Source organism: Triticum dicoccoides, chromosome 4B, assembly GCF_002162155.2.
Source record: "Triticum dicoccoides isolate Atlit2015 ecotype Zavitan chromosome 4B, WEW_v2.0, whole genome shotgun sequence".
NCBI classification, from domain to species: Eukaryota; Viridiplantae; Streptophyta; class Magnoliopsida; order Poales; family Poaceae; genus Triticum; species Triticum dicoccoides.
Window position 1 is genome coordinate 546027931 of NC_041387.1, and position 24390 is coordinate 546052320.

Consider the following 24390-nt stretch of genomic DNA (forward strand, 5'->3'; position numbering starts at 1 on the left):
ATAAAGAGCCGGGATGGGGGCTCGGCCACCCCACTCAGCCAATCAAGATGCGGAAGGCGCGGGGAACTAGGACCAACTCGCTGCCCCGGCCCGCGACGGCCAGGTTCCCCGCCTCCGCCGTTCGCCACCCTGAACACGTGAGAACCACGTGGTAGGCATGTAGGACCGAGGCGACAGGTGAGGTGACCTTTCCCCACCCCGTGATCGTGGGGGGAGGCGCCCTAAAGACCACGCCCCGGTCCCGTTCAGTGAATGGGCCGAGCCTCCACGCCTCCCTCCGTTTATGGGGAAGGCGCGAACCGCCCCCTTTTACCACGACGTGACGCATGCGCGCAGAGCTCAGCCCCACGCATGCCGCCCACGTCACACACGTCTCCCCACGCCGAGCCATGCACGGGAGGCATGAGAAGCGCAGTGCGCGAATAAACTTACCGCGGTAAAAACTACCCCGCCTGCCCGCGCACCGTTTTTGGGCCTAGCCCAACGACGCGATTGCGCTTACGTGTGGCCCAGGCCCGGGGGCTCCTGTCGGTGTACAAAAAGAGGGGTACACTTTTTGTACCCCTATAACCGTGCACGGGCAGTCCGAGCCACGGACGCCACCGCACCGAGCAAGGCAAGGAAGGTGAGCCAAGGTAAGGCCGAAGCTCGAAAGAAGCAGAACGACGCCAAGACCAAGACCACAAAGAGCGAATCCGGCAAGGATCTTGCCGGGGGAGTCTGCTTCGTCCCTACGGAGCGAATCACCCTTGAGTTCACTGCCCCCATGGGGCAAGGATTCGGGAGACATCCCCGTGATGGCATGCAGATCTTTGTGAAGACATTCAATATCAGATACACACTATTGAAGATGACGACCCTTGGCGGGATCCCAGACAAGGGGGACCACAAGGCCCCCGGCAAGAGCCTTGCCGGGGATAACAGCGGGCCCCACGGCAAGACCCTTGCCGGGGCTACGGCGAGGCCCTTGCCAAGGACACCCGTAGGCCCACCATCAGGCCCACGCCAATTCCAACCTCTACCACCGTTCGCAGTCTTCAATCTTGTATCTTCATAGTCCAACAGTCCGGCACAAGTACATAGTCCGGCTGTTCGAGGACCCCCTAATACAGGACTCCCTCAGCTACCCTGTTTTTATTTCTTTGTTTGTCTTTGCTTTGATCTATCTCTGGGCTGTAATAAGATCGGTTTATGAACTGTAACCTGTCGGATGCTTGCTGGTTTCTCTAATGAAAATTGAAGGGGAAACCCTCTTTTGCTCAAAAAAAAAAACGCACAGAGTAGCCAAAAATTACCCTCTGTCCTCTGATGAAATGGAAAGTAGGACCGGCACGGCGGAGGAAGTTATGCTTGCGATGCTACCGAGGGGTCTGAAATCGCAAGAGATAACCCGTCGTCAACTCTGGAGCTTTTCATCCACCCGTGCACGTACCTCCAGCATCGCAACTTTCACGTCGCCGGCCGTATTATAAATAGCCCCTCTCCACCTTCACGCTTGCTGCCACCACACGTTGCTCCTCCGGCCAGCTCGGAGAGCCGAAACGAAGCAACGTCGCAGCACGAGCAAGGCTCCATGGCGCGGCTCCTCCTCGTACTCGTAGCCACCACCATGCTGCTGCTCGCCGCCGGCGCGACGGCCCAGCAGCACGGCTGCCAGAACGCGACGTTCCAGGCGGGCCGGTCGTTCGAGCGGTGCCACACCCTGCCCGTGCTCGAGGCCAGCCTATACTGGACGTACCACGCCGCGAACGGCACCGCGGAGATCGCGTTCCGCGCGCAGTCCAACGCCACCGGCTGGGTCGCCTGGGGCATCAACCCCAGCGCCAGCGGCGGCATGGCTGGCAGCAACGTCTTCGTCGCCTCGCTGGGCGGCAGCGGCGCCGTGTCCGTCCTCACCACCATCCTGAAGACCACGTCCCCCACGCTGGACAACACCACCCTCTCGTTCGCCGTGCCGGTGCCGCCCACCGCCGAGTACGCGGCCGGCGCGTACACGATCTACGTGACGGTGGCGCTGCCGGGGAACTCCACGCAGCAGAACACTGTGTGGCAGGCCGGCCCGCTCAGCGGCGGGGCCATAATGGCGCACTTGATGTCCAGGCCGAACTTGCAGAGCGTTAAGAGGCAGGACTTCCTGTCCGGCTAGAGCGCCTGCCGAGGCCTCCAGGCCACGCTGCGGCGACGCGTATGTTTGTATACGCAAATATTGTCAGTGTCATGATCATGTATAAATAAATCGCACGGCATATTTCTCGTGTTCCTGCAATTAGTCCCTAAATTCAGAACACAAAATCCATAAAGATTGGTCCCTTGTGGTGGTTGAGGACACTAGAATTTTGTGTAAAGATATAGTCGTATCATATGCTAAGAACAAGTTAATCCCTAAGATATAATCTGTTTTTTATTTCTTTTGGTGCATATACATAAAAAAATGTATTTCTTTAGCAACTTGAACACATGACTATCATAGGAGCAAGTATTCGTTTACTTTAGGATATAAAATTCTGAAAAAAACGATTTCGGTATCTTATCACATCTTTTCTGATTGAGGCGTACGGATCACGTGTCTACATACATAGATTTTGTCCATAAATTAACAACAGTGTGCAAGAGCTCTATTTGCATCCCATATTTTTGCGCAACGGGGTTATGAAAACCCACGCTCGCAACGGGCGCAACCCTCGTGTTTAGTTGTGATTATAAGTTAGAAACCCTGAATAGATCACCGGTGTTAAGCGGGAGGAAGGAGAGGATGAGGCCAAATCATCATGACCCTTATGTCCTGAGCAGAGGACCGTGGAAGATCACTATCAGAAGCAGGAACTTGAGCACTTGAGGACATGGCTATTTTCTTCTCTTAGCAGGCAACTCTACACTTTGAGCCATTGAGGAGGCTCTTGGTCTAGCAGATGGTGGATATAAAAAATTGCATTTTTGTAATTTGCAATAATATCATGGGCGATCGACGACAATTGAACCCGTGTATGGTGGATTCACAATCCACTGCCTTGATCCACTTGTCTATACTGAACATGTGCTCCAGAGGTTTGCCCCATGTGCCTCTCAAGTCGTTTCTGCGGTGGCAATTAAACCCATTAAGCGTCGCGTGAAGGACGACCAACCAGTCATGCCACGTAGCGCAATCTGGTTAACCGCGTGAATAAGCTTTTGGAATATTATTTTTAGATGGAGGTGAGGATTTTTTTAAGTGTTTTTCCTTTTTAGATGGAGGTGATGACCCCACACATTTTTTTAAATGAAGGGCTACACAAAGTGGCGCTCACTGGTAGGCTGCATTGATGATTTTCTTTTCTTTTTTACTTCTTTTTGAGATGGAGGTGAGATTTTTTTTAATGTTTTCTAGATGGAGACAAGGACTCCATCTATTTTTTAAATGAAAATGTGCACATAACTTCCTCTAAGCGGTGCCACAGGGTGGCGCCCCAACCACTAGTCAAAATCCAATGGCCCCTACAAATAAGAAACCCACGAACTTAGAGCATCTCCAGCCGTTGGCCCCCCAGGGGGCACCTAAAATCGCCGCCGGGGGTGACCCGGCGCAAAAAATGGGCCTGGGGCGAGTTGGTCCCCAGCCGCCGCCCCCAGGCGCGTTAAAAAATTTTGTATATCAAATTTAGGCAAAGTTCGGCTAAAACACGACAAATTTTGGCAAACTTGGGCATATATTCGCGGATTTAGTCGAGTAGTCGCCATCTCATTACATACATAGCAAATATATAAACTAATCTAAAAAAACTGGCTGAACGCCGAGTAGTCGTCGTCGTCGCCACCATCGTCTGCCTTCTCCTCCTTGACTCGGGCGCCCCTGCTGGACCCCTCCCCGGCTGGTGGCGGCGGCGGCGCGTCGTCGTCGTCGTCGCTGTCGTCGATGATGACGACTCCTCCTTCATCGCGGCCTCGGCGGCGCTGCGCGAAGCGCCGCAGGGCGGCGCACTGGCGCTCCCTCGCCATCTTCAGGGAGTCCTGGCATGCCCATTCAAGGGCCGCGTCGTTGTCGAGCTCGACCTCGCCGTGCTCCTTCTTCACCGGTGCCAGAACCGGCTCCGTTTTCACCGGCGCCAGCTCCGATTCCGTCTTCACCGACGCGAGCCCCGGCTCCGTCTTCGGCTTGAGGAAGCGCGGAGGAGGAGCCGACGAGGAGGCGCGCCGACCGCCCTCGCTGATGACGATGCCGGCGCTGCGAGTGCGCCGGCCGAGCGACGTCTCCGCCGCGGGCTTGGCCTTGACGCTGAGCAGCGTCGGAGTGCCGGAGGATTGGTAGGAAGAGCACGACGAGGAAGAAGAGGAGGAGAAGCTAAACCTCCTTGGCGCCCATTGCCCATCGCGTCGGCGGTGCGTCGGGGCGGCGACCCTCGCCGGGGGGGTACGCCAACGGCAGGTTGTTTCCGCCCTCGAAGTGCGTTAGCACGTCCTCAAGTGTGCGGCCGGGGCGCCCCACCACAGGTGGCGCCCCTCGCTGTTCTTCAGGCCGCCGACCACCGGCGCACCGTTGGTGGACGACAGCCGCTGCTGCTGGTGGTGCTCGAAGTACGCCGCCAAGCCGCGTGGTTGTCAGCGGCGTACCGGGGGAGGGAGAGCTCGGCGTCGGTGAGGGAGGCGCGCACGATCTCGACCTCGTCGGCGAAGTAGGAGGGTTTGGCCACGGCATCGGGCAATGGGGGAATGGGCACTCCCCCGTTGCTGAGCCTCCAGCCCATCGGCCCGGCGCGCATGTCCGGCGGCGCCGGGATGTTCGCCTGGAACAGGAGCCACGACTCCTGTTCGCGGAGCGAACGGCGGCCGAAGCCGTTGGCCGCCGCCTCGTCTCCGGGGAAATGCTCGGCCATCAGAAAAGGGGAGGGAGATGGAGGGCCTGGGCGGCGGCTCACGGGAGAGGGAGGGTTGGGGGAGAGGAGCTCGGCGGCGGCGCTTGGGAGAGGTAGCGCTCATCAGAGGCGAGCGAGGCCATATATAGCCGTGCCGCGTCCGTGTGTACGCGTCCGAGGGAGGGGAGGCATCGGCGCGCCGCCCCGTGATGCGCCGCCAATGAGGAATTAATGGCAAAGTTGACCGGCGACAGCCTTGCCATTGATTCCCCGTGGGAAACCGAGACGTTGGGAGAAGACGAGGCGGGCGGTGTCGCTGACGCGGCTGGCCCGCGACTTTTTCACACCAAAAACGATTCACCCGACGCCCCCGAGCGCCCCCCCCCCCCCAGTGCGCCGGGTTCGGGTTGGTTCCGTCGGCGCCAATTTCGGCCCGAGCCGGCGAAAACTGGGCCCTTGGGGGCGCGACTGGGCTGATTTTTTATCGTCGGCGGCCAAAAAGTCGCCTGGGGGGCCTTCTTGGGGGCGCGGCTGGAGATGCTCTTACAAGCTATGTTAGTCAAATACAATCAACTTGATATGGTTGTGTGATTAACTTACTTCTTGCAGTATGGAAGTAGAATGAATTTTGCCAATTGTAGGTGACGAGCGCCTTCACGACATAGTTGAAGATACCAACCCTATCACATCGATTACTTACACCCAATTTATTGTGGGTCTAAGAAACCCATCCTCTCCCTCTTTGCTTTTTGATATGCCGATTTCCTGATAGAAAAACAAAAGAGTTATCGTTTATCATTTACAACCTTTTAGAGAAAAGTTGATTGAGTTTTGAAGTACTCACTATGTGAAGCATCACACAAGAGACACATTGATTTTATTAAAGTTATTAGAAGAGGCAACTCCTTAAAGTGCATAGCGGTAATACTTGGTTTAGTAAGGGAATGTGACTCGTAGTACACCACAAGACCTGTATCTTCATGCTAAAACTTTTGTAACCTCTTGCAAATTTTACCTTTCTTCTTGACGTTCTCTTTAAGAAAAAAATTGGTTGTACACACATGTAGAGACATGCACAATCGTACTATATTGTAGCGGGCAAATATTTGGCGTACTTCGAACATGTGAGAGCTTCTACATTGATCTGCTATTTGAGCAGTTCTGTTGGATCGAGCATCTAACTGTTATTGTAGATAATCTCTATGTTGTTGTGGACCTGTGTGATATTTATGGCCCTATTTGTGCTTGGCCGTCGGCTTTGTCGCACTATGACCAATACTCTTGTTGTGAGTTCCCACCATGATAGGCGGTGTCGTTGCATCGACCTGTTGATCGGTAGTCGCTTCAACAGTGGGCACCATCCGAGCATACAGTGGCACAAGCTGATGATCAATGATAGTAGGCCGTGCCATGAGCTGCTCATGAGTGGACCAATGCTCTTAGCAGTTGGTTTCACACGTTGATCAACGGGTGATGCCTAGGCCCGCGAAAGGGAATTAGGTTGCTTAGAGCAATGAGTCATGAGTACCTCTCGCAAGAAGATGGGCTTGGATTCAAGTCATAATAGGGTACTGCTCGCTTACGGTTTAGTTGTGAGGATCTCCTCCAAGAGTTCTATGTCATCTTCTTCGGTGACTAGTAGATAACGTCTGGCGAAGGTGGCTGTAGTGGGACTAGTGCTGGAATTCGAGCTGAGTTGATCTCGACTCGACTCGCTAGAGCTCGTCAAGCTAACGAGCTAGCTTGACTCGGCTCGTTAACATAACCAGTTCAAATTCTAACTCGGCTCAACTCATGTAACTCATGAGTTGGCTCGTTTAACTTGTTATATATATGAAGATAGAAGATATACAATAATCTATAAAATAATAGTCATGGCCATGTATTTTTCTTGACAAATCATAGCAATCAACGATACATATCAAAAGGGTGCATGATGCAATCTAGAAATGATAGCAATCGACAGGGACGGGGCATTTTGGCACCCGGGCTCAGATGAGCCTGAGAGTAAACGGTAAATTCACTAAAAATAGTACTACTCCGTCCCATAATATAAGATGTTTTTACAACCTAACATAGCTTGCAAAAACGTCTTACATTATGGGACGGAGGGAGTAAAAAAATTCAAAAAATTCCATTTTTTTGGGGGGTGAGAGATGCTTGAGTTCGTGATGTCCATGCAAAAATTCAGCACATTTGAACATCTCACGAGCTCTCGGCAAAAAAAGATAAATTTAGGGTCTGTAGAAAAGTTTAGTATTTTGCATTGTTCAGATCTGCTTTTTTTTTTTTGCCGAGAGCTATTCAGATGTCCGAATAACCTGAAACTTGGCACGGACATCACACACTCAAGCATCTTTCACCATATTTTTTTAAATATTTTGAACATTTTTAGCATTTTTTTTTGAAATTACTGTCCATAAGGTGTAGATGAGCTCGGGAACCGAATCAGATATTCGCTTATCTCATGTCCCTTCTTACTAATATTAATGAGTTAAATGATTAACTTGTTAGCTTAAGTCATTAAGTTTATTTTGTTAACGAGCTCAGACTACAACTCGACTAGACTCGTTAGTTCACGAGTTCAAATCGAGTCGAGTCAAAGTCACGAGCTACTCGTTTAGCTCACGGAGTTTAATTTCCAGCCCTAGTTGGGACGAATGGGTTGTTTCGGCGTGCACTAACGGTCGCGACGACGCATGCACCTCTCGATCGTCCCCCTCCATTTTTCTTGGACATGCGGCTCGTGTTTTGCAAAGAATTTCTTATGGTGACTACGACAGCGGGCTGCGAAATTCGCGGACCACTACATCGTTTCGTTTGCCTGACTGCCTGCCACGAAACCGGCGTACGTGAGATCTTATTTCTCACTAGTAAAACGCCCGTGCGTCGCCACGGGCTTTTGAAAAAAAAATGAGGTACTACTCGCTGAGCTAATATTACCGAGAACAATGTCGTCTAAGCTAACTCACATCTTTTTTGTTTCGACAGTCGGCTAACACACATCATATTATCAAACACAATAATCTTAGAGCACATACAGCCGGTCCCCTCAAATCTGCGGACACGCCCGATCGTTGACCAAACAGGAGAGAGAAGGAAAATGGTAACCCGACCCGACCCCTTATATCATTCCCGGTCCAGGCTATCCGCAGACTCTCATATTGACACCAAATATGGAGAGTATATGAGGCTCATAGACGCGCATGGTCGATCCGCCACGTAGGATGTGGCCCACCATGGACTACCTTTTCTTTCTTTTCTTTCTCTCTCTTCATCTCCACCAAGCACATGCACGTCACCGGATATACAAGGGACAAAATGAGGAGTATGGTTGCATGAACGGACAAACAGAGGCTCAAACCGGACAATGACCGGGTGCTTATGTGGACTTTTAGGGTGCGTGGATTTGCGAAATTCGGCTATAGATGCTCCTATTGACGACTCAAAAGTCATGTTTTTTAGTTGGAATGGGTTTTGTTTTATTCATTCATTTCAGCACGATCCGAGACCAAAAACATCACGAATACGATCTGATATGTACCTGGCCCAAGTTTCACATAACTTATTCGCACAATCCTCTTTAGTTAGCCAAAGGGAAGCTCCATTAGTCAAGCATCTCACCCATGCCACCCTGAAACTCCTCCCTTGATCGCATGCACTCCTTTACCTCCTCAGCAATAGGCCATAGATTGATCTATCAATTTCCGAGCTTCTTAATTTAGCTGCCACTGTTTTTGAGTCTGCTCCAAGATAAGCTTTGCCACGTCCAATTCACGTGCAAGCTGAGCTGCCCATCGAATACACTGGACGACATTCCATTATGGAAATCTGGTAGAGAGGTGAACATCTACAAGGCTATATAAATCAAAACGAACAAATCAACTATTCATAGATACCAAATTTAAGAAGCTCGCAGAATGTTACTGCTATAAAACTGTATAGTGCTACCCAACTTCAATTTGTTCCCTCCGTTCGTTCAAATTGAAAATAAGTAGAAGAAAACGAAAATGAAGAAAAATAAAAAGATTACAAAATACTCCCTCCGTTCCTAAATATAAGTCTTTTTTGATATTTCACTATAGACTACATACAGAGCAAAATGAGCGAACATATACTGTAAAAGGCGTCTATATACATTCGAATCTAGTCTCTATAGTGGAATCTCTAAAAGGACTTATATTTAGAAACAGAGGGAGTACATGTCTCCTGCAGTCAGGAACTTTAGATTTTGAATAAGCTTATGGTTGTACTCATGTTCCAGTACTATATCATGAGCCAAAGTAACTAAACATCCTCCATCACCTCTTGCAAATCTCAGAACCTCCAATCCTTGATGCACTAAACTGACTTTCACCACAACCAGTTCTTTCCCTCATCGCCCCGCTCGAATGAAAAGGAGACCGAAAAGAAAGCGATATAAGTACATCAAGGAATCAGACGAGGGCTATTGACAATCCATAAATCCCATGAGTCCTGCTGGTGGTATACATGAATAACCAAATGCCATTTATTTCTCAAAAAAAAACCAAATGCCATTTACACTTCTCTTGAAGGTGGGCAAATAGAATGTTTAACCAAAGCACATCTTACAACCACATATTAGAGGTTCGATATCTTTCAGGCCAATTGCAAAAAATGATGAACACTCCGACTACACTAAGAGAATGGATGCGACGTGATGTGAAACATATACTGACATTGCATCATGTAAAGGGTTAGTGGTGGTACTGATTATTTGTTGTTATTAGCAAATCCTTTTAGAGACGTAGAATGCCCGCCCGTTGCCACATGCATTTTAAAAGCCTTCCTAGTTCATCATGATCATGTTCTACGGGACAAAAATTCCGATGTTTATGGATATATGATATTCCTCATTGCAATTAATATCACTAAATTTCTCGATCCACCAAACTGTACAAAAGTAAATGAATCTGAGTTGAGTGGAATAAGGATCGATCAAATGAATGAACAAACGAATCGCGCACATGTCGTTCATTAGTTCTTCTCCGCCAGAAAATGGAACCCAATACGTTGTTGCTGCAATATTTCATTGGTCCTCGGAACCCATGAGCCTCCTCGCTAGTGCTAAGGAACCCTGTTTGGCCATCACTTCCACCGCCAGCTTCAACATCACCACTTATATGTCTCCGCCAGCTCTGCCACGGTGCCATGTCCACCATGTTTCACTTTATCGTACTCCCTCTGTCCCAAAATTCTTGTCTTAGATTTTCCTAGATACGGATGTATCTTGTTCAAGCATGCATACCAGTCGTTAGATCTAGTACATCCAAGCAGTTGCGATCCACCACTTTTCACAATCCCCTCCCTCCACGAGACGTCTCCTGCACTGCATCAAAGACACTCCCGCATGCCCTCGTCCAATGTAGGTTGCTGCCCCTGAGAGGCCTCCCTCACCGGCCATAGATCTCACCGCAAGTCGCACCTCCCCATGACCAAACTCCATTAGATATACAAACACATGCAGACATGCTACACCTCGGTTACTATGCTAGACGTGCATATAGTACGCTAAATATTTTGTTTCTAGTATTTTCTTATTTCTTTTGTAAAAATATTTGAAGCACCATTAGAACACAAGATAAAATCCAATATATCAAATATGTTAAAATCCAGTAAATAATGTCATTAAAGTATATACAAATTTGCACTTCCAATACACAGAACGAAAAATGTACATACATCAACATTCACTACTGCTTTCAACAATGCTAGAACATGATCACTTGTTCGTCTTTCAGCAGACAATATTTGAGACCACTGGCGACCGGGGAGCTGCTGGAGATCGCTCCTCAACTGGCTTAGCTGTTTGTTCATCTAAAAAAGAAAAAGGGTTACCTTTCCGTTAATTTTAGTCTTGCAGTTACAGCCCCTCAAGTATTTGTCACCTATATTTTCTCGTTTTTTTCAGTACCTTGTTTCATAATTATCCTATGTATTTTCTTGAAGAGCGCAGGCTTATTCTACACCAATTCCCCTCCATCCTCGAGTTCCTGGCCACCATAGCTCCTCTCCTCACTCTTGCCGCTCCATGTGCTAGCATTGAAAATGCCAAATTATATTGTGTCGTATGTAGTTCTGATAATAACACAAATACCTAAAAGCAAAGAAGAAAACCAAAGTGAAATTGCTGGGAAAATGTCAAGAAATCAAACACTGCTAGATGAATCATAAGAATATATGTACCCCATTATGTCTCAAATCATCATAATATAGTGATAGGTGATGTATAGGGAGATAAAAGTCATTGGCAATAATTAATAATCCTTACTGGTTAAAGAAAGAAATTTTTATGTTTATGTGATGTGAAGAAGAACTGAAGTCATATCATCTCCTGCTGCATAACCAACTACTAGGTAGTGCTCTCTTTTCTAAGCTTGATTATCACAGGTTAATCATTTGGGTGTTATACTGCAAAGAATTTTTTATGCCTACGAGCTTGAGGTCCCATCCCTGATGACAGTCAAATCCACTCATTTCTTCTTATATCCCATGGTCGTCGTGCATCCTAAGTTCTGCCATGAGGGCACTTGGTGTCGCGCCGCCAGGTAAACTGGAGGACTTGCACCACACTAGCGCGGCCCATGTCTTCATGTCGACTGACGGAGAAGTGGTCGTTTGGGAGGTTAGCGTGTGAGGTGAAGCTTGCATTGCAAGAAATCAAGAAATGCCATTTTTACAAGAAATTTGTGAGTGGATCCTTAGTTTTGCTTTGCATTAGTAATTGTTCAGCATGTCAACATTTCATCTGCCGGGTTCTGAAATTGAATAACTACATCAACCTTGTAAATGTTGCCTCTTCAATACCAGGAATGGTGTTGTCTCCTACTCTTTTCGAAGTGCTTTGAAGTCTCTTAACATCAGTGATCGTAGTCTTGTGCACTTCCTTCTTTTTCCTATCATCAGTGGAAGGAAAACTAAGTATAACAAGCAGACAAAGGTTTCATATTTCTGTACTCTAAGCTGATATGCGTACACTAAATGGCATTCACTGAAAGATCAATTTCAAAATGTGACAACAGCATGCTTGGATGATAATCAGTATGCATAGCTAGCACGCTTCAAATTTGTCATTTCTATACAGGGTATAAGCAATGGTTCACAAGGCCCACAAATTACTGATTATGAGGAAATATTTCAGGTCTGAGACAAACTATTTACACAGGTAAATGAATACATGTAGAACATATAATGTGTTGAAAGCCGGAAATGCTACTGCTTGTAGCAAAACCAATGACACTACCTATGGATGACAGGGTACCATAGAAAGCACATGTGCACGCTGCCCTTGCCTCCGGCACAGGGCACCGGCCATCTTCTTCAGCTTGTCAACACTCATATTACAATAGTCATCCAATCTCCTATATGAACCAACAAATTAGTTTTGCCTCCATAACGAAACTTTCTGAAGTGTCTAATGTTTCTCTTCCTCTTAATCTTCAGTTCTATAAAAAGCTCATCTATCAATCTACAGCAAAACAGGGGGAAAAAGGACAATTGCATGATCAGATCCATAACGAAACTTGTTGACCTGCGCCTAATGTTTCTCTTCCTCTTAATCTTTAGTTCTATACAAAGTGCATCGCCCAATATACAAAAAATAGGGAAAAAAGACAATTGAATGATCAGATAAGAATGCAGTTACATGGGACCAGCATAAATCCTTTGTTCTAATGGGCTGAAAACAATAACAGATAAAGTACAAGTCGACCAAAATGTGAAATCTATCAAAAGAGCAAATGAGATTATATAGTACACTGAAACACAACGTACCAACTCAAATTTATGAGTGTTTATGCACATAGAGCATATAGAGAATGAAAACAAAGATGTACACCAAGACATTAAAGAGTTAAAATATACTGTCAAAATGATCCTGCAAAAGCAGTATACAAATTCTAGAATTAATCACATAGATACTGTATTAGTGTTGATCCTAATTTGCATTACAACTAACACGTCAAGGACAGGTAGAGGAAATAATGTCCTGCTGATAGGTTCTGTGATTGACCCAATGACTAATTGTGGTTCTAGTCGAGAGGTAGATCAAGGCACATCCCATCAGCAGTTGGGAGATGAACAGCATGGAGGCCATGGATCAAAATAGTGAAATGGATCAAAACTATGGGCGTGGACATGGAGATTTGGAGACGTAGAATGCCCGTGCGTTGCCACATGCATTTTAAAAGTCTTCCTAGTTCATCATGATCATGTTCTACGGGACAAAAATTCCGATGTTTATGGATATATGATATTCCTCATTGCAATTAATATCACTAAATTTCTTGATCCACCAAACTGTACAAAAGTAAATGAATCTGAGTTTAGTGGAATAAGGATCGATCAAATGAATGAACAAACAAATCGCGCACATGTCGTTCATTAGTTCTTCTCCGCCAGAAAATGGAACCCAATACGTTGTTGCTGCAATATTTCATTGGTCCTCGGAACCCATGAGCCTCCTCGCTAGTGCTAAGCAACCCTGTTTGGCCATCACTTCCGCCGCCAGCTTCAGCATCACCACTTACATGTCTCCGCCAGCTCTGCCACGGTGCCATGTCCAGCATGTTTCACTTTATCGTACTCCCTCTGTCCCAAAATTCTTGTCTTAAATTTGTCTAGACAAATCTAAGACAAGAATTTTGGGACGGAGGGAATACATTACTCACGTAACATAAGTACTATTGTTCAAGCATGCATACCAGTCGTTAGATCTAGTACATCCAAGCAGTTGCGATCCACCACTTTTCACAATCCCCTCCGTCCGCGAGACGTCTCCTGCACTGCATCAAAGACACTCACACATGCCCTCGTCCAATGTAGGTTGCTGCCCCTGAGAGGCCTCCCTCACCGGCCATAGATCTCGCCGCAAGTCGCACCTCCCCATGACCAAACTCCATCAGATATACAAACACATGCCGACATGCTACACCTTGGTTAGTATGCTAGACGTGCATATAGTACGCTAAATATTTTGTTTCTAGTATTTTCTTATTTCTTTTGTAAAAATATTTGAAGCACCATTAGAACACAAGATAAAATCCAATATATCAGATATGTTAAAATCCAGTAAATAATGTCATTAAAGTATATACAAATTTGCACTTCCAATACACTGAACGAAAAATGTACATACATCAACATTCACTACTGCTTTCAACAATGCTAGAACATGATCACTTGTTCATCTTTCAGCAGACAATCTTTGAGACCACTGGCGACCGGGGAGCTGCTGGAGATCGCTCCTCAACTGGCTTAGCTGTTTGTTCATCTAAAAAAGAAAAAGGGTTACCTTTCCGTTAATTTTAGTCTTGCAGTTACAGCCCCTCAAGTATTTGTCACCTATATTTTCTCATTTTTTCAATACCTTGTTTCATAATTATCCTATGTATTTTCTTGAAGAGTGCAGGCTTATTCTACACCAATTCCCCTCCATCCTCGAGTTACCTGGCCACCATAGGTCCTCTCCTCCCTCTTGCCGCTCCATGTGCTAGCATTGAAAATGCCAAATTATATTCTGTCATATGTAGTTCTGATAATAACACAAATACCTAAAAGCAAAGAAGAAAACCGAAGTGAAATTGCTGGGAAAATGTCAAGAAATCACACACTGCTAGATGAATCATAAGAATATATGTACCCCATTATGTCTCAAATCATCATAATATAGTGATAGGTGATGTATAGGGAGATAAAAGTCATTGGCAACAATTAATAATCCTTACTGGTTAAAGAAAGAAATTTTTATGTTTATGTGATGTGAAGAAGAACTGAAGTCATATCATCTCCTGCTGCATAACCAACTACTGGGTAGTGCTCTCTTTTCTAAGCTTGATTATGACAGGTTAATCACTTGGGTGTTATACTACAAAGAATTTTTTATGCCTACGAGCTTGAGGTCCCATCCCTGATGACAGTCAAATCCACTATTTCTTCTTATATCCCATGATCGTCGTGCATCCTAAGTTCTGCCATGAGGGCACTTAGTGTCGCGCCGCCAGGTAAACTGGAGGACTTGCACCACACTGGCGCGGCCCATGTCTTCACGTCGACTGACGGAGAAGTGGTCGTTTGGGAGGTTAGCGTGTGAGCTGAAGCTTGCACTGCAAGAAATCAAGAAATGCCATTTTTACAAGAAATTTGTGAGTGGATCCTTAGTTTTGCTTTGCATTAGTAATTGTTCAGCATGTCAACATTTCATCTGCCGGGTTCTGAAATTGGATAACTACATTAACCTTGTAAATGTTGCCTCTTCAATACCAGGAATGGTGTTGTCTCCTACTCTTTTCAAAGTGCTTTGAAGTCTCTTATCATCAGTGATCGTAGTATTATGCACTTCCTTCTTTTTCCTATCATCAGTGGAAGGAAAACTAAGTATAACAAGCAGACAAAGGTTTCATATTTCTGTACTCTAAGCTGATATGCATACACTAAATGGCATTCACTGAAAGATCTATTTCAAAATGTGACAATAGCATGCTTGGATGATAATCAGTATGCATAGCTTGCACGCTTCAAATTTGGCATTTCTACACAGGGTATAAGCAATGGTTTACAAGGCCCACAAATTACTGATTATGAGGAAATATTTCGGGTCTGAGACAAACTATTTACACAGGTAAAATGAATACATGTAGAACACATAATGTGTTGAAAGCGGGAAATGCTACTGCTTGCAGAAAAACCAATGACACTACCTATGGATGACAGGGTACCATAGAAAGCACATGTGCACGCTGCCCTTGCCTCCGACACAGGGCACCGGCCATCTTCTTCAGCTTGTCAACACTCATATTACAATAGTCATCCAATCTCCTATATGAACCAACAAATTAGTTTTGCCTCCATAACGAAACTTTCTGAAGTGTCCAATGTTTCTCTTCCTCTTAATCTTCAGTTCTATAAAAAGCTCATCTATCAATCTATAGCAAAACAGGGGGAAAAAGGACAATTGCATGATCAGATCCATAACGAAACTTGTTGACCTGCGCCTAATGTTTCTCTTCCTCTTAATCTTTAGTTCTACACAAAGTGCATCACCCAATATACAAAAAATAGGGAAAAAAGACAATTGAATGATCAGATAAGAATGCAGTTACATGGGACCAGCATAAACCCTTTGTTCTAATGGGCTGAAAACAATAACAGATAAAGTACAAGTCGACAAAATGTGAAATCTATCAAAAGAGCAAATGAGATTATATAGTACACTGAAACACAACGTACCAACTCAAATTTATAAGTGTTTATGCACATAGAGCATATTGTTGCCCACTATAGAGAATGAAAACAAAGATGTACACCAAGACATTAAAGAGTTAAATAGAAATAATATATTGTCAAAATGATCCTGCAAAATCAGTATACAAATTCTAGAATTAATCACATAAATACTGTATTAGTGTTGATCCTAATTTGCATTACAACTAACACATCAAGTACAGGTAGAGGAAATAATGTCCTGCTGATAGGTTCTGTGATTGACCCAATGACTAATTGTGGTTCTAGTCGAGAGGTAGATCAAGGCACATCCCATCAGCAGTTGGGAGATGAACAACATGGAGGCCATGGATCAAAATAGTGAAATGGATCAAAACTATGGGCGTGGACATGGAGATTTGGAGATGGTGGTTCATGTAAAAAAACAGGAATATACCTCAAGGAGTGGACGGCTAGACGCCGAAAACCTTGGCGACACCCTTGGCCGTCTTGCTCAGCCCCTCCCGATTTCCTAGGTACCTCCGAGCGCCCTCTTTCCTGTCCATACGGTGGCGCCTAACTTGCTTCCCGGCCATGACCTTCCTTTCTCCGCCACCTTCCGTTTCCCCCTTGCGGGCCTCCGCATCGGAGCCCCCGACCAACATCACCACCATAGCATCCAACTTGCATAAATATAACAACATTCACTATTAAACAATTTATCTTCGGACTCACATGGTCTCAAAGAAAATTTTCAAAAGGCAAATGCTATCTACCAATTGCAAGATCCGTAGATGCTCAGAGGTGTCAAATACATTTCTGTATGTGAAAAAAAATGAGTACCTCCAAATTTATAATACACCTCATTGAGTTAGTAACTCTGAGCTTAAATACCACAGCTAACAAGAAATTCTTTGGCAAAATAGCATTTTTTGTCGAGTGTATGGTTAAGATGAAAAGCATACTTTTTTCAACAACAAAAAACATGTAAAACATACTCCATCTTTGCAGTCGATGCTATTTCTGCAGTCAAAAAGGAACTTAGGTAGTTACACAATTTATTAGCATCTGGGATGGCACGGCTAGGCTAAATCTAATTCCCTCTCAAATATAAAACATGCAGGGTATATTATGAAATAAAAGTGCATTGTGGCCACAACGACTGAATGTTGAAGCCTACACCACCGGTATCTTGCCTGACTTGTTGTTATAGTTATGCACCTCACTTTTCCCCCTGAATCTCCCTTGGTGTAAGATGCAGGAAAAATATATTTCAGCTGGAACCAATAATGTGCAGCAAGTTGGTTAAGAAAACCTACGCCTATCCATTTTATACAGACCGCACATACACTATTGATGTATGATTACTCTACAAACAATCTTAACCTGGAACCAGGATAATCTGAAACCATACTGGAGAGCTGCATGTAAACTTCATAGAATAACAGAAGGGCCAAAGCGCCAAAGTACGACAAAGAAATGACTGGCCAACACCCCAAAACAAAAGGGAACAGTGGAAACAGTTGAACTACGCAAGGCCAGAAAACGACCAAGAACTAATTCTTTCCTAACCAGTAGCTAACATCCATTTCAGCAGGCTCATAACCTGAATAAATGGTGTAGCCAAATGACCATTTGGCAGACAAAAACTTCATCTTTTTGTTCTCCATTTATTCAACGGAGAAAAGGACCAGGCTGGGAACTTGATGTTCATCAATCTATTAAGAAATGAGGTGGGTAAGGTTTGCGAGCACAGGAAGGTAGTAACTAAGAAATATGTGTCCATGCTCACTAAAGCAATCTCTATGCATATCCAAAATCACTGGAAAGACTGCATATTAACTTAGACACCAGTTGCAAACAATATTAGATCTGCCCAGTCAGCATCGGTAGGAAGCACACACCAAGTGTTAGCCTATATAGGTCTTGTCCAATATACTCAAACATTCAGAAATTAGACATGTATACATACCAACTAAAAAGATCTCTGGGTGAGTGGATTCTTCAGATCTTCAGCAATTCAAACAAAACTTTTAATTGCCATTGATTAAAACTTATCCTGGCTTCATATCACAGTATAAATTCAAGCAAACTGTATACTTTGTCTGAGTCGATCAGCAAAACATGGACCAATGAATGGCTACTTCATAAATAGAAGACTGCAATTAACATGCTCACAAACATAATCCTCTATGGAGATCAGAAGAGTAATATGGTGAGTGAGTGTACAATTCTGAAGATATTTTAAAAAGGCGAAAATAGATCACGTCTATTTTGCTAGCCTACATCCATTGTTGTCCATCAAGTACAATTGTTCTTTTTTCAATGAAAGTGCGGTAGTTTTTGAAAAAGAGGTTAATTGCTAGATGATACAATGGCTGAAAACATAAGCAAGAAAAACACGTACCAAATATTGCACTTCTCATATAACTGATACGAAACCTCTCCCGATTGGAAAATATTTCTTGTCGAATCCCTCATTAGGATCGTAAAGCACAACCTGCAAATGTATATATGAGATTAATCTAGGAGGACTTAACATCATTACTAATCTCAGGTGAATGCATCAAATACTTGATAGGCATGCAGCCACAAGTTATGATACATAGATGTACACATTATAAATAAAACAAACATTGCTCCAGCTATCCCATAGAACTTATCAAAAAAATATTAAATGGGGAGAACATATATAGAAAGTACTTCCATCAACCTTATCTTGAGCTGAGGCTTATGTACAAACAATTACATGTAGTCGTCATGGCTGGATGTGTAACTTTGGCTGCCTGTAAACAACATGAAGAGAAGTTCGCACAATTCCACAAAAGTGTATTTATCCAAATAGCATATCAAATTGAGCCATAGTACTGGCTCATGTATCATCATAAAAACTATTACTATTGACTGTGTAGGTTGGGGGAAGATGAACATGTGTTCTGCAGTTTCGAATTGCTGTAAAAACAAAAACTAATCTGAAATTGTAGTCCATTGGATGTGGACGAAAAACGACTGACCGCTTCCTCCTGGTGAATCCAAACAACTTCGATGCAAACAGTTGAATCTGGCGCATGACAATATAACACGGGTCCCTTTTTGTTGACATCCACATGATAAAAAAAAGGAAATTGCATAAATTTGTGGTCTTAAGGATCAGTGTAGCACCATCCTGCTACTCTAGCAGGAATCTTTATGTCAAAATCGGGAGGGGCATGAGAATCAGAGAACAGGTCGTCAGAGATTACAACCTGTGCTCCTCCTCGCTCCAGGGCATGCCCTTGCGGAGCTCGTCGCTCCTCGCGCCACGGCCACGGTCATAGCCTGCCGTAGAGATTCGCGATGGTGGCAGCATCGTCATCGTCCCACGAGTTAGACCTGGACGTGGGCGAGGCAGGCCGTCCGAGGAGGAGCAAGCAGCCCACGGCGGGGAGATCCATGACGCGGCCATGAAGGCACCTGCAGAGAGGAACGACACGTAGTTCAGAGACGAGAGAGAGAGAGAGAGAGAGAGAGAGAGAGAGAGAGAGAGAGGAAAGAGGAGAAAGGAGAGAGGGAGGCACGGCGGTGGGGTCCTGCTGTCTGCTCCCAGCGAGGTCAGGAAGCGCTCGGCGACGGTGGCGGCGTAGGAGGGGCGGTGGAGGAGGAGGGGCTAGGAACCCTAGCCAGGGTGAGGGAATCGTGGGTCGCTCGCTCGCTCGCTTTACAGGATCGAGAGGAGAGGGGGTGTCGTACGGGTTTTTCTTAGCGGGAGGGGTGGTGCGAAAAAAACCTACGGAAAAAAAAACCAAGGTGGGAAGGAGGACGAAAAAGAACCGGACGAAAATGATGGGACGAAAATAAAACCCGAAACGCGACGAGTTTAGATACGTGGTCACACCACCCATCCGGCGAAATGTCAAAACGGGACGTGTTTTTGAGCTGGTCAAAATGGGATGCTTAGCAAAAGGGATAACTGGCCGTCAACTCTGAAGCTTTCCGCCCGTACACGAACCTACTCCAACATCCCAGTTTTCACCTCGCCGCACACTACAAATATTCTTCTCTCTACCTTCACGACTCCACCACACGCCGCGCTTGCAACTCCGGCCAGCTCGAGCTGAGCCGAACTGCCGAAGCCAAGCAACTCCGGCACGAGCAAGACTCCCCGTAGGGCGTGCGCTCTACTACCATACCATGGTGCGACTCCTCCTAATCGTAGCCGCCGCCGTGCTGCTGTCCGCGGCCGGCGCGACGGCCCAGCAGAAGGGCTGCGAGAACGCGACGTTCCCGGCGGGCAGGTCCTTCGAGCGGTGCAACACCCTGCCCGTGCTCGGGGCCAGCTTGTACTGGACGTACCACGCGGCGAACGGCACCGCGGAGCTCGCGTTCCGCGCGACGTCGGGCAGCGCCGGGTGGGTCGCCTGGGGCATAAACCCCAGCGGCGCCGGCATGCCCGGCAGCAACGTGTTCGTCGCCTCCCAGAACGCCAGCGGCGTGTCGGTGCTCATGACCGTCCTGAAGAGCACGGCCCCGGCCCTGGACAACACCACCCTCCAGTTCGACGTGCCGGTGCCGCCCACCGCGGAGTACGCGGCCGGCGCGTACACGATCTACACGACGGTGGCGCTGCCGGGGAACTCCACGCAGCAGAACACGGTGTGGCAGGCGGGGCCGCTCAGCGGCGGGGCCATATTGCCGCACCCGACATCCGGGCCCAACTTGCAGAGCCTTATGAGGCTGGACTTTCTCTCCGGCTAGAGCACCCTCGGCGCCGAGGCCGAGGTCACAGCGCACAGTCACCATATGTAATTATTTGTTAGTGTCATCGTCATCATGTATATAAATAAATCACACGATATATTTCTTTTTTTTTGCATCGACACGATATATTTCTTATGATTCCTGCTATTGCACTTCGTATATCTATATCTATATCTATATCCATATGTAATAAAGGACGGATGCTTTCATTGATTTTTTTTGAACTTCTCCATACGTCATCTGTTTAGATCTGTGATTTTATGTTAATTATAAAGATTGACAGCTGAGATTAGCTTTCATAGTTCTTCATACACCATCTTTTTAGATTCGTCGATTTTACGTTAATTATAAATATTGACGGCTGAGATTTGAGAGATAGGTTTTTTGTTCTCCTTCCGTCACCCCTTAATACACAAACCTTACATGTGCTTCCACACAAAAAATTAATTCGCATGGCTTTGATTTGAATTCAGGACCTACTGATAGCGCTCACAATAATCAGTCCACCGGGTAACACTTTTATTCTTCAAAAGTGATCAAATCTATATGTGTGTACTGGATGGATGGAGTCTATGGGCTGGCCCATCAACATTGCACGGCTCCGACGTTATACAAAATCCCAACTCGCCTTCTTAAAGGCATTTCCTAAAAGGCGCCTTCAGCGCCCGTTTATTCGATTCCAGCAAACGGGCGCACACTACAGTTCCGCACTGGGCCGGCCCATGTTACGTTTCCTTTTCTGTAATAACTCCCAAAAACACGTCAAAAAACTGCAGCAAAACTCATATTTCGTACGTGAGGGTTCGAAATCGCGATCTCCGCGTTGAAACAGCAGGGCACTAACCAACAGACCAACGTACCGATTGTATCCAGTTACTTATTTTCGTTCTTTTATTTACGTAGGCCGTGAGAGCCCACCAAACCAGCTTCCCCTGCTGGCTTATTTCTGGGTGTTTTTTTTCTTTTTTTGGTTCCTTTCTTCTTTTTCTTTTCTCATTTTCCTTTTTTTCTTTTCCTAAAAATGCGAATTATTTAAAATTCATGAAATTTTTAAAATTGAATGAACTTTAATCAAATCGATGAAATTTTTATAATTTGATGAAAATTTTCAAATTCCATGAATTTTTTAAAACATGAACAATTATTGAGAACATGAATAAAAATTTATATACGACGAACAATTTTCAAATATACACTGAACATTTTTTCGGTGTACGATGAACAATTTTTAACTACACAGCGAACATTTTTGTGATATACATTGAAATAATGTAAAACATATTTATACATTTTTTTGATATAAGATGAACAAATTTTATACATTGAACATTTTTGTAATATAACCTGAACAACTTTTAACTACACATTGAACAATTTTGTGATATGCGCTGAAAATTCATTTAAATACCCATTGAACATTTTTTATGTACACTGAACAATTTAAAATATGAACTTTTTTGATATTGATGAACTATTTTTCAAAATTGATGAACTTTTTTTTAAATTTGTGTTTTTTAAAATCAATGATTTTTTTGGTTCGTTAACCTTTTCAATTCGTGATTTATTTTGAAATCTGTGAACTTTTAAATTTCTCCCCGAAAAAAAATATGTTTTTCCAAATCTGTGCGCAATAAATAACGCGACTTTAATTATTCTTAATACCTTCGCGATAAAAATATCCATGTACGATTGGTTGCCCTAGTGGTTAGGCGACTGGAAGAGGTACTGGACGTCGCGTGGTCGAATCCTCACGGCAACAACCTTTTTAGGGCATTTTTTTGTCTTATAGATAAGGCGTGTCGTGGGCCGGCCCAGCAGGCGCGGCTGTGAGCGCCAGCTTCCTGAACCGGCGCTTAAGGCGCCGGTTAGGGGCTCCCCTTCTTAAATATAATTCTTCCAATTTATTATGTTTTAACTTCTGTTGTATCAATGAGCCATCTTAGGAATTTTTTTTTTTGAAAAACAACTTGAAACTTTATTAATTAGAAATAATCGTTACATCGTCTATCAAGAGAGTTACAAGATCTTCCATGGGCTCCTCTATCCAATCCCTAGTCATGGAACTTTTTGCTAATCTAGCAAGCTCATGAGCTACTTTATTCGCTTCCCTGTTACAATGTTCAAAACTGGTTTGAGGAAAATCACAGGCCATAAAAAAACAATCCTCAAAAATTGCAGCAGCCGCCCCCGCACACTGTCCTCCGTTCTTCATTGTTTCGATGACCTCCATATTATCAGAATTGATGATTAGACAATTGCAGCCCGTCTTTTGTGCCAACAGTAAACCAAATCTGAGTGTTACCGCCTCTGCTATCAGGGCATCCGCATAGTGCTGAATCCTCCAGTTACCACCTACTATGAAGTTTCCTTTTTCATCGCTGATAACAGCACCCGCTGTGCCTCTTGGCTGATCATGATCAAAAGAAGCATCCACGTTCAATTTAACGAAACCCCTAGGAGGTCTGCACCATCCTTCATTCTTTCTCTTTGCTTTAGGAGAGTGGGCATTTACATAGTTCGATGTTATAGCCCGAATCCCCATCGCAGTTTGGGACGCTTCCTGAGACTTACCCTCATGGACTAGTTTCCGTCTATTCCACCATAAATACCAAGCAGCTTTAGCAATAAATTCCCATGCATTCCGGGAGCCCAAGATGGGTAGTTCATGATCAGACATAAGGAGCAGGAATTCAAGGACTGCCTCTCCTGCACGATTAACGACGCAGGCTTTTTTTACCACTTCATACAACCCCAAATGTTCCCACACATCGTTTGCCTTCTAACACAGAAATAATATATGTTTCGTGTCCCCCGGCCCGTTCAAACATGCTGGGCATATTGGTTGAGTTTTTATATATCTGTTGGCCAATGTAACACGACATGGTAGAGTTCCATGAAGCATCCGCCAAATAAAAAATTTAACCTTCGCCGGACAAGCTAATTTCCAGATCTTACCCCAAATAGGATTGACCTTGCTTCTACCCATACCATTCGAGTATTCTAACTTCCTCCCATGTTGCTTATTCCATTCCTCCACATAAGCTGATCGTACAGTGAATAAACCGTTTGTTGTATAGCTCCAAGCAATAAAGTCCGACATATTATGCATAGGGATCGGGATCGCTAGGACTCTACGAGCATCAATTGGCCATAGAGTTTGTCTCACCAAATCTTCATCCCAGCCATTAGTGACTGGGTTAATAAGATCAGAAACTTTCGTCAAACGATTCCCCCTTCTGGGTGTAATAATTTTCCTGTCTGCACAATTTGGGATCCATGCATCTCTCCATATGTCAATATTTTCTCCTGTTCCCACTCTCCATATATAGCCATTCTTGAGAGAGTCCACTCCCGCCATAATGCTTTGCCAAGTAAAGGAAGAGCCCTTCTTTAATACCGCATTCATCAAATCACCTTCGGGGAAATACTTGGCTCTTAGGATTGTTGCACATAATGATTCAGAATTATCCACAAGATGCCATGCTTGCTTCGCTAATAACACCAGGTTAAAGCAGTGTGTATCACAGAAACACATTCCTCCTTGTTCTTTTGGAACACACATCTTCCACCATGCCATCCAATGCATCCTTTTCTGATTGTCCTCGTC

General features: G+C 45.1%; 2 protein-coding genes and 1 long non-coding RNA gene across 9 annotated transcripts; 2 read left to right on the forward strand and 1 right to left on the reverse strand.

The window, feature by feature from the left end:
- The first annotated feature begins 1523 nt into the window (after nucleotides 1-1523).
- On the forward strand, nucleotides 1524-2264 carry LOC119293859 (cytochrome b561 and DOMON domain-containing protein At5g48750-like). The gene has a single exon (XM_037572202.1). The coding sequence runs from the start codon at nucleotides 1574-1576 to the stop codon at nucleotides 2144-2146; it is 573 nt and encodes a 190-aa protein (XP_037428099.1). The 5' UTR covers nucleotides 1524-1573; the 3' UTR covers nucleotides 2147-2264.
- Nucleotides 2265-10575: 8311 nt separating this feature from the next.
- Nucleotides 10576-19690, reverse strand: LOC119291386. 7 transcript variants are annotated; one of them, XR_005142381.1, is made up of 9 exons: nucleotides 19292-19690; nucleotides 19061-19135; nucleotides 18760-18832; nucleotides 18454-18546; nucleotides 16504-16729; nucleotides 15545-15662; nucleotides 15083-15196; nucleotides 14215-14398; nucleotides 13884-14118 (listed from the first exon to the last, which is right to left on the reverse strand). It is a non-coding gene; the product is annotated as an uncharacterized LOC119291386 (long non-coding RNA). The 7 variants fall into 7 exon arrangements; XR_005142380.1 differs by having other exon boundaries at nucleotides 14215-14950; XR_005142384.1 differs by lacking the exons at nucleotides 13884-14118; nucleotides 14215-14398; nucleotides 15083-15196; nucleotides 15545-15662 and adding exons at nucleotides 10576-10664; nucleotides 10762-10944; nucleotides 11630-11743.
- A 428-nt stretch (nucleotides 19691-20118) lies between these two features.
- Nucleotides 20119-20920, forward strand: LOC119293860 (cytochrome b561 and DOMON domain-containing protein At5g47530-like). The gene has a single exon (XM_037572203.1). It carries the CDS (start codon nucleotides 20217-20219, stop codon nucleotides 20778-20780), a length of 564 nt encoding a protein of 187 aa, XP_037428100.1. The 5' UTR covers nucleotides 20119-20216; the 3' UTR covers nucleotides 20781-20920.
- Nucleotides 20921-24390: the final 3470 nt, after the last annotated feature.

Coding starts and splice junctions, on each gene's coding strand:
- LOC119293859 (XM_037572202.1), top strand. CDS start 1,574: ATGGCGCGGCTCCTCCTCGTACTCGTAGCCACCACCATGCTGCTGCTC.
- LOC119293860 (XM_037572203.1), top strand. CDS start 20,217: ATGGTGCGACTCCTCCTAATCGTAGCCGCCGCCGTGCTGCTGTCCGCG.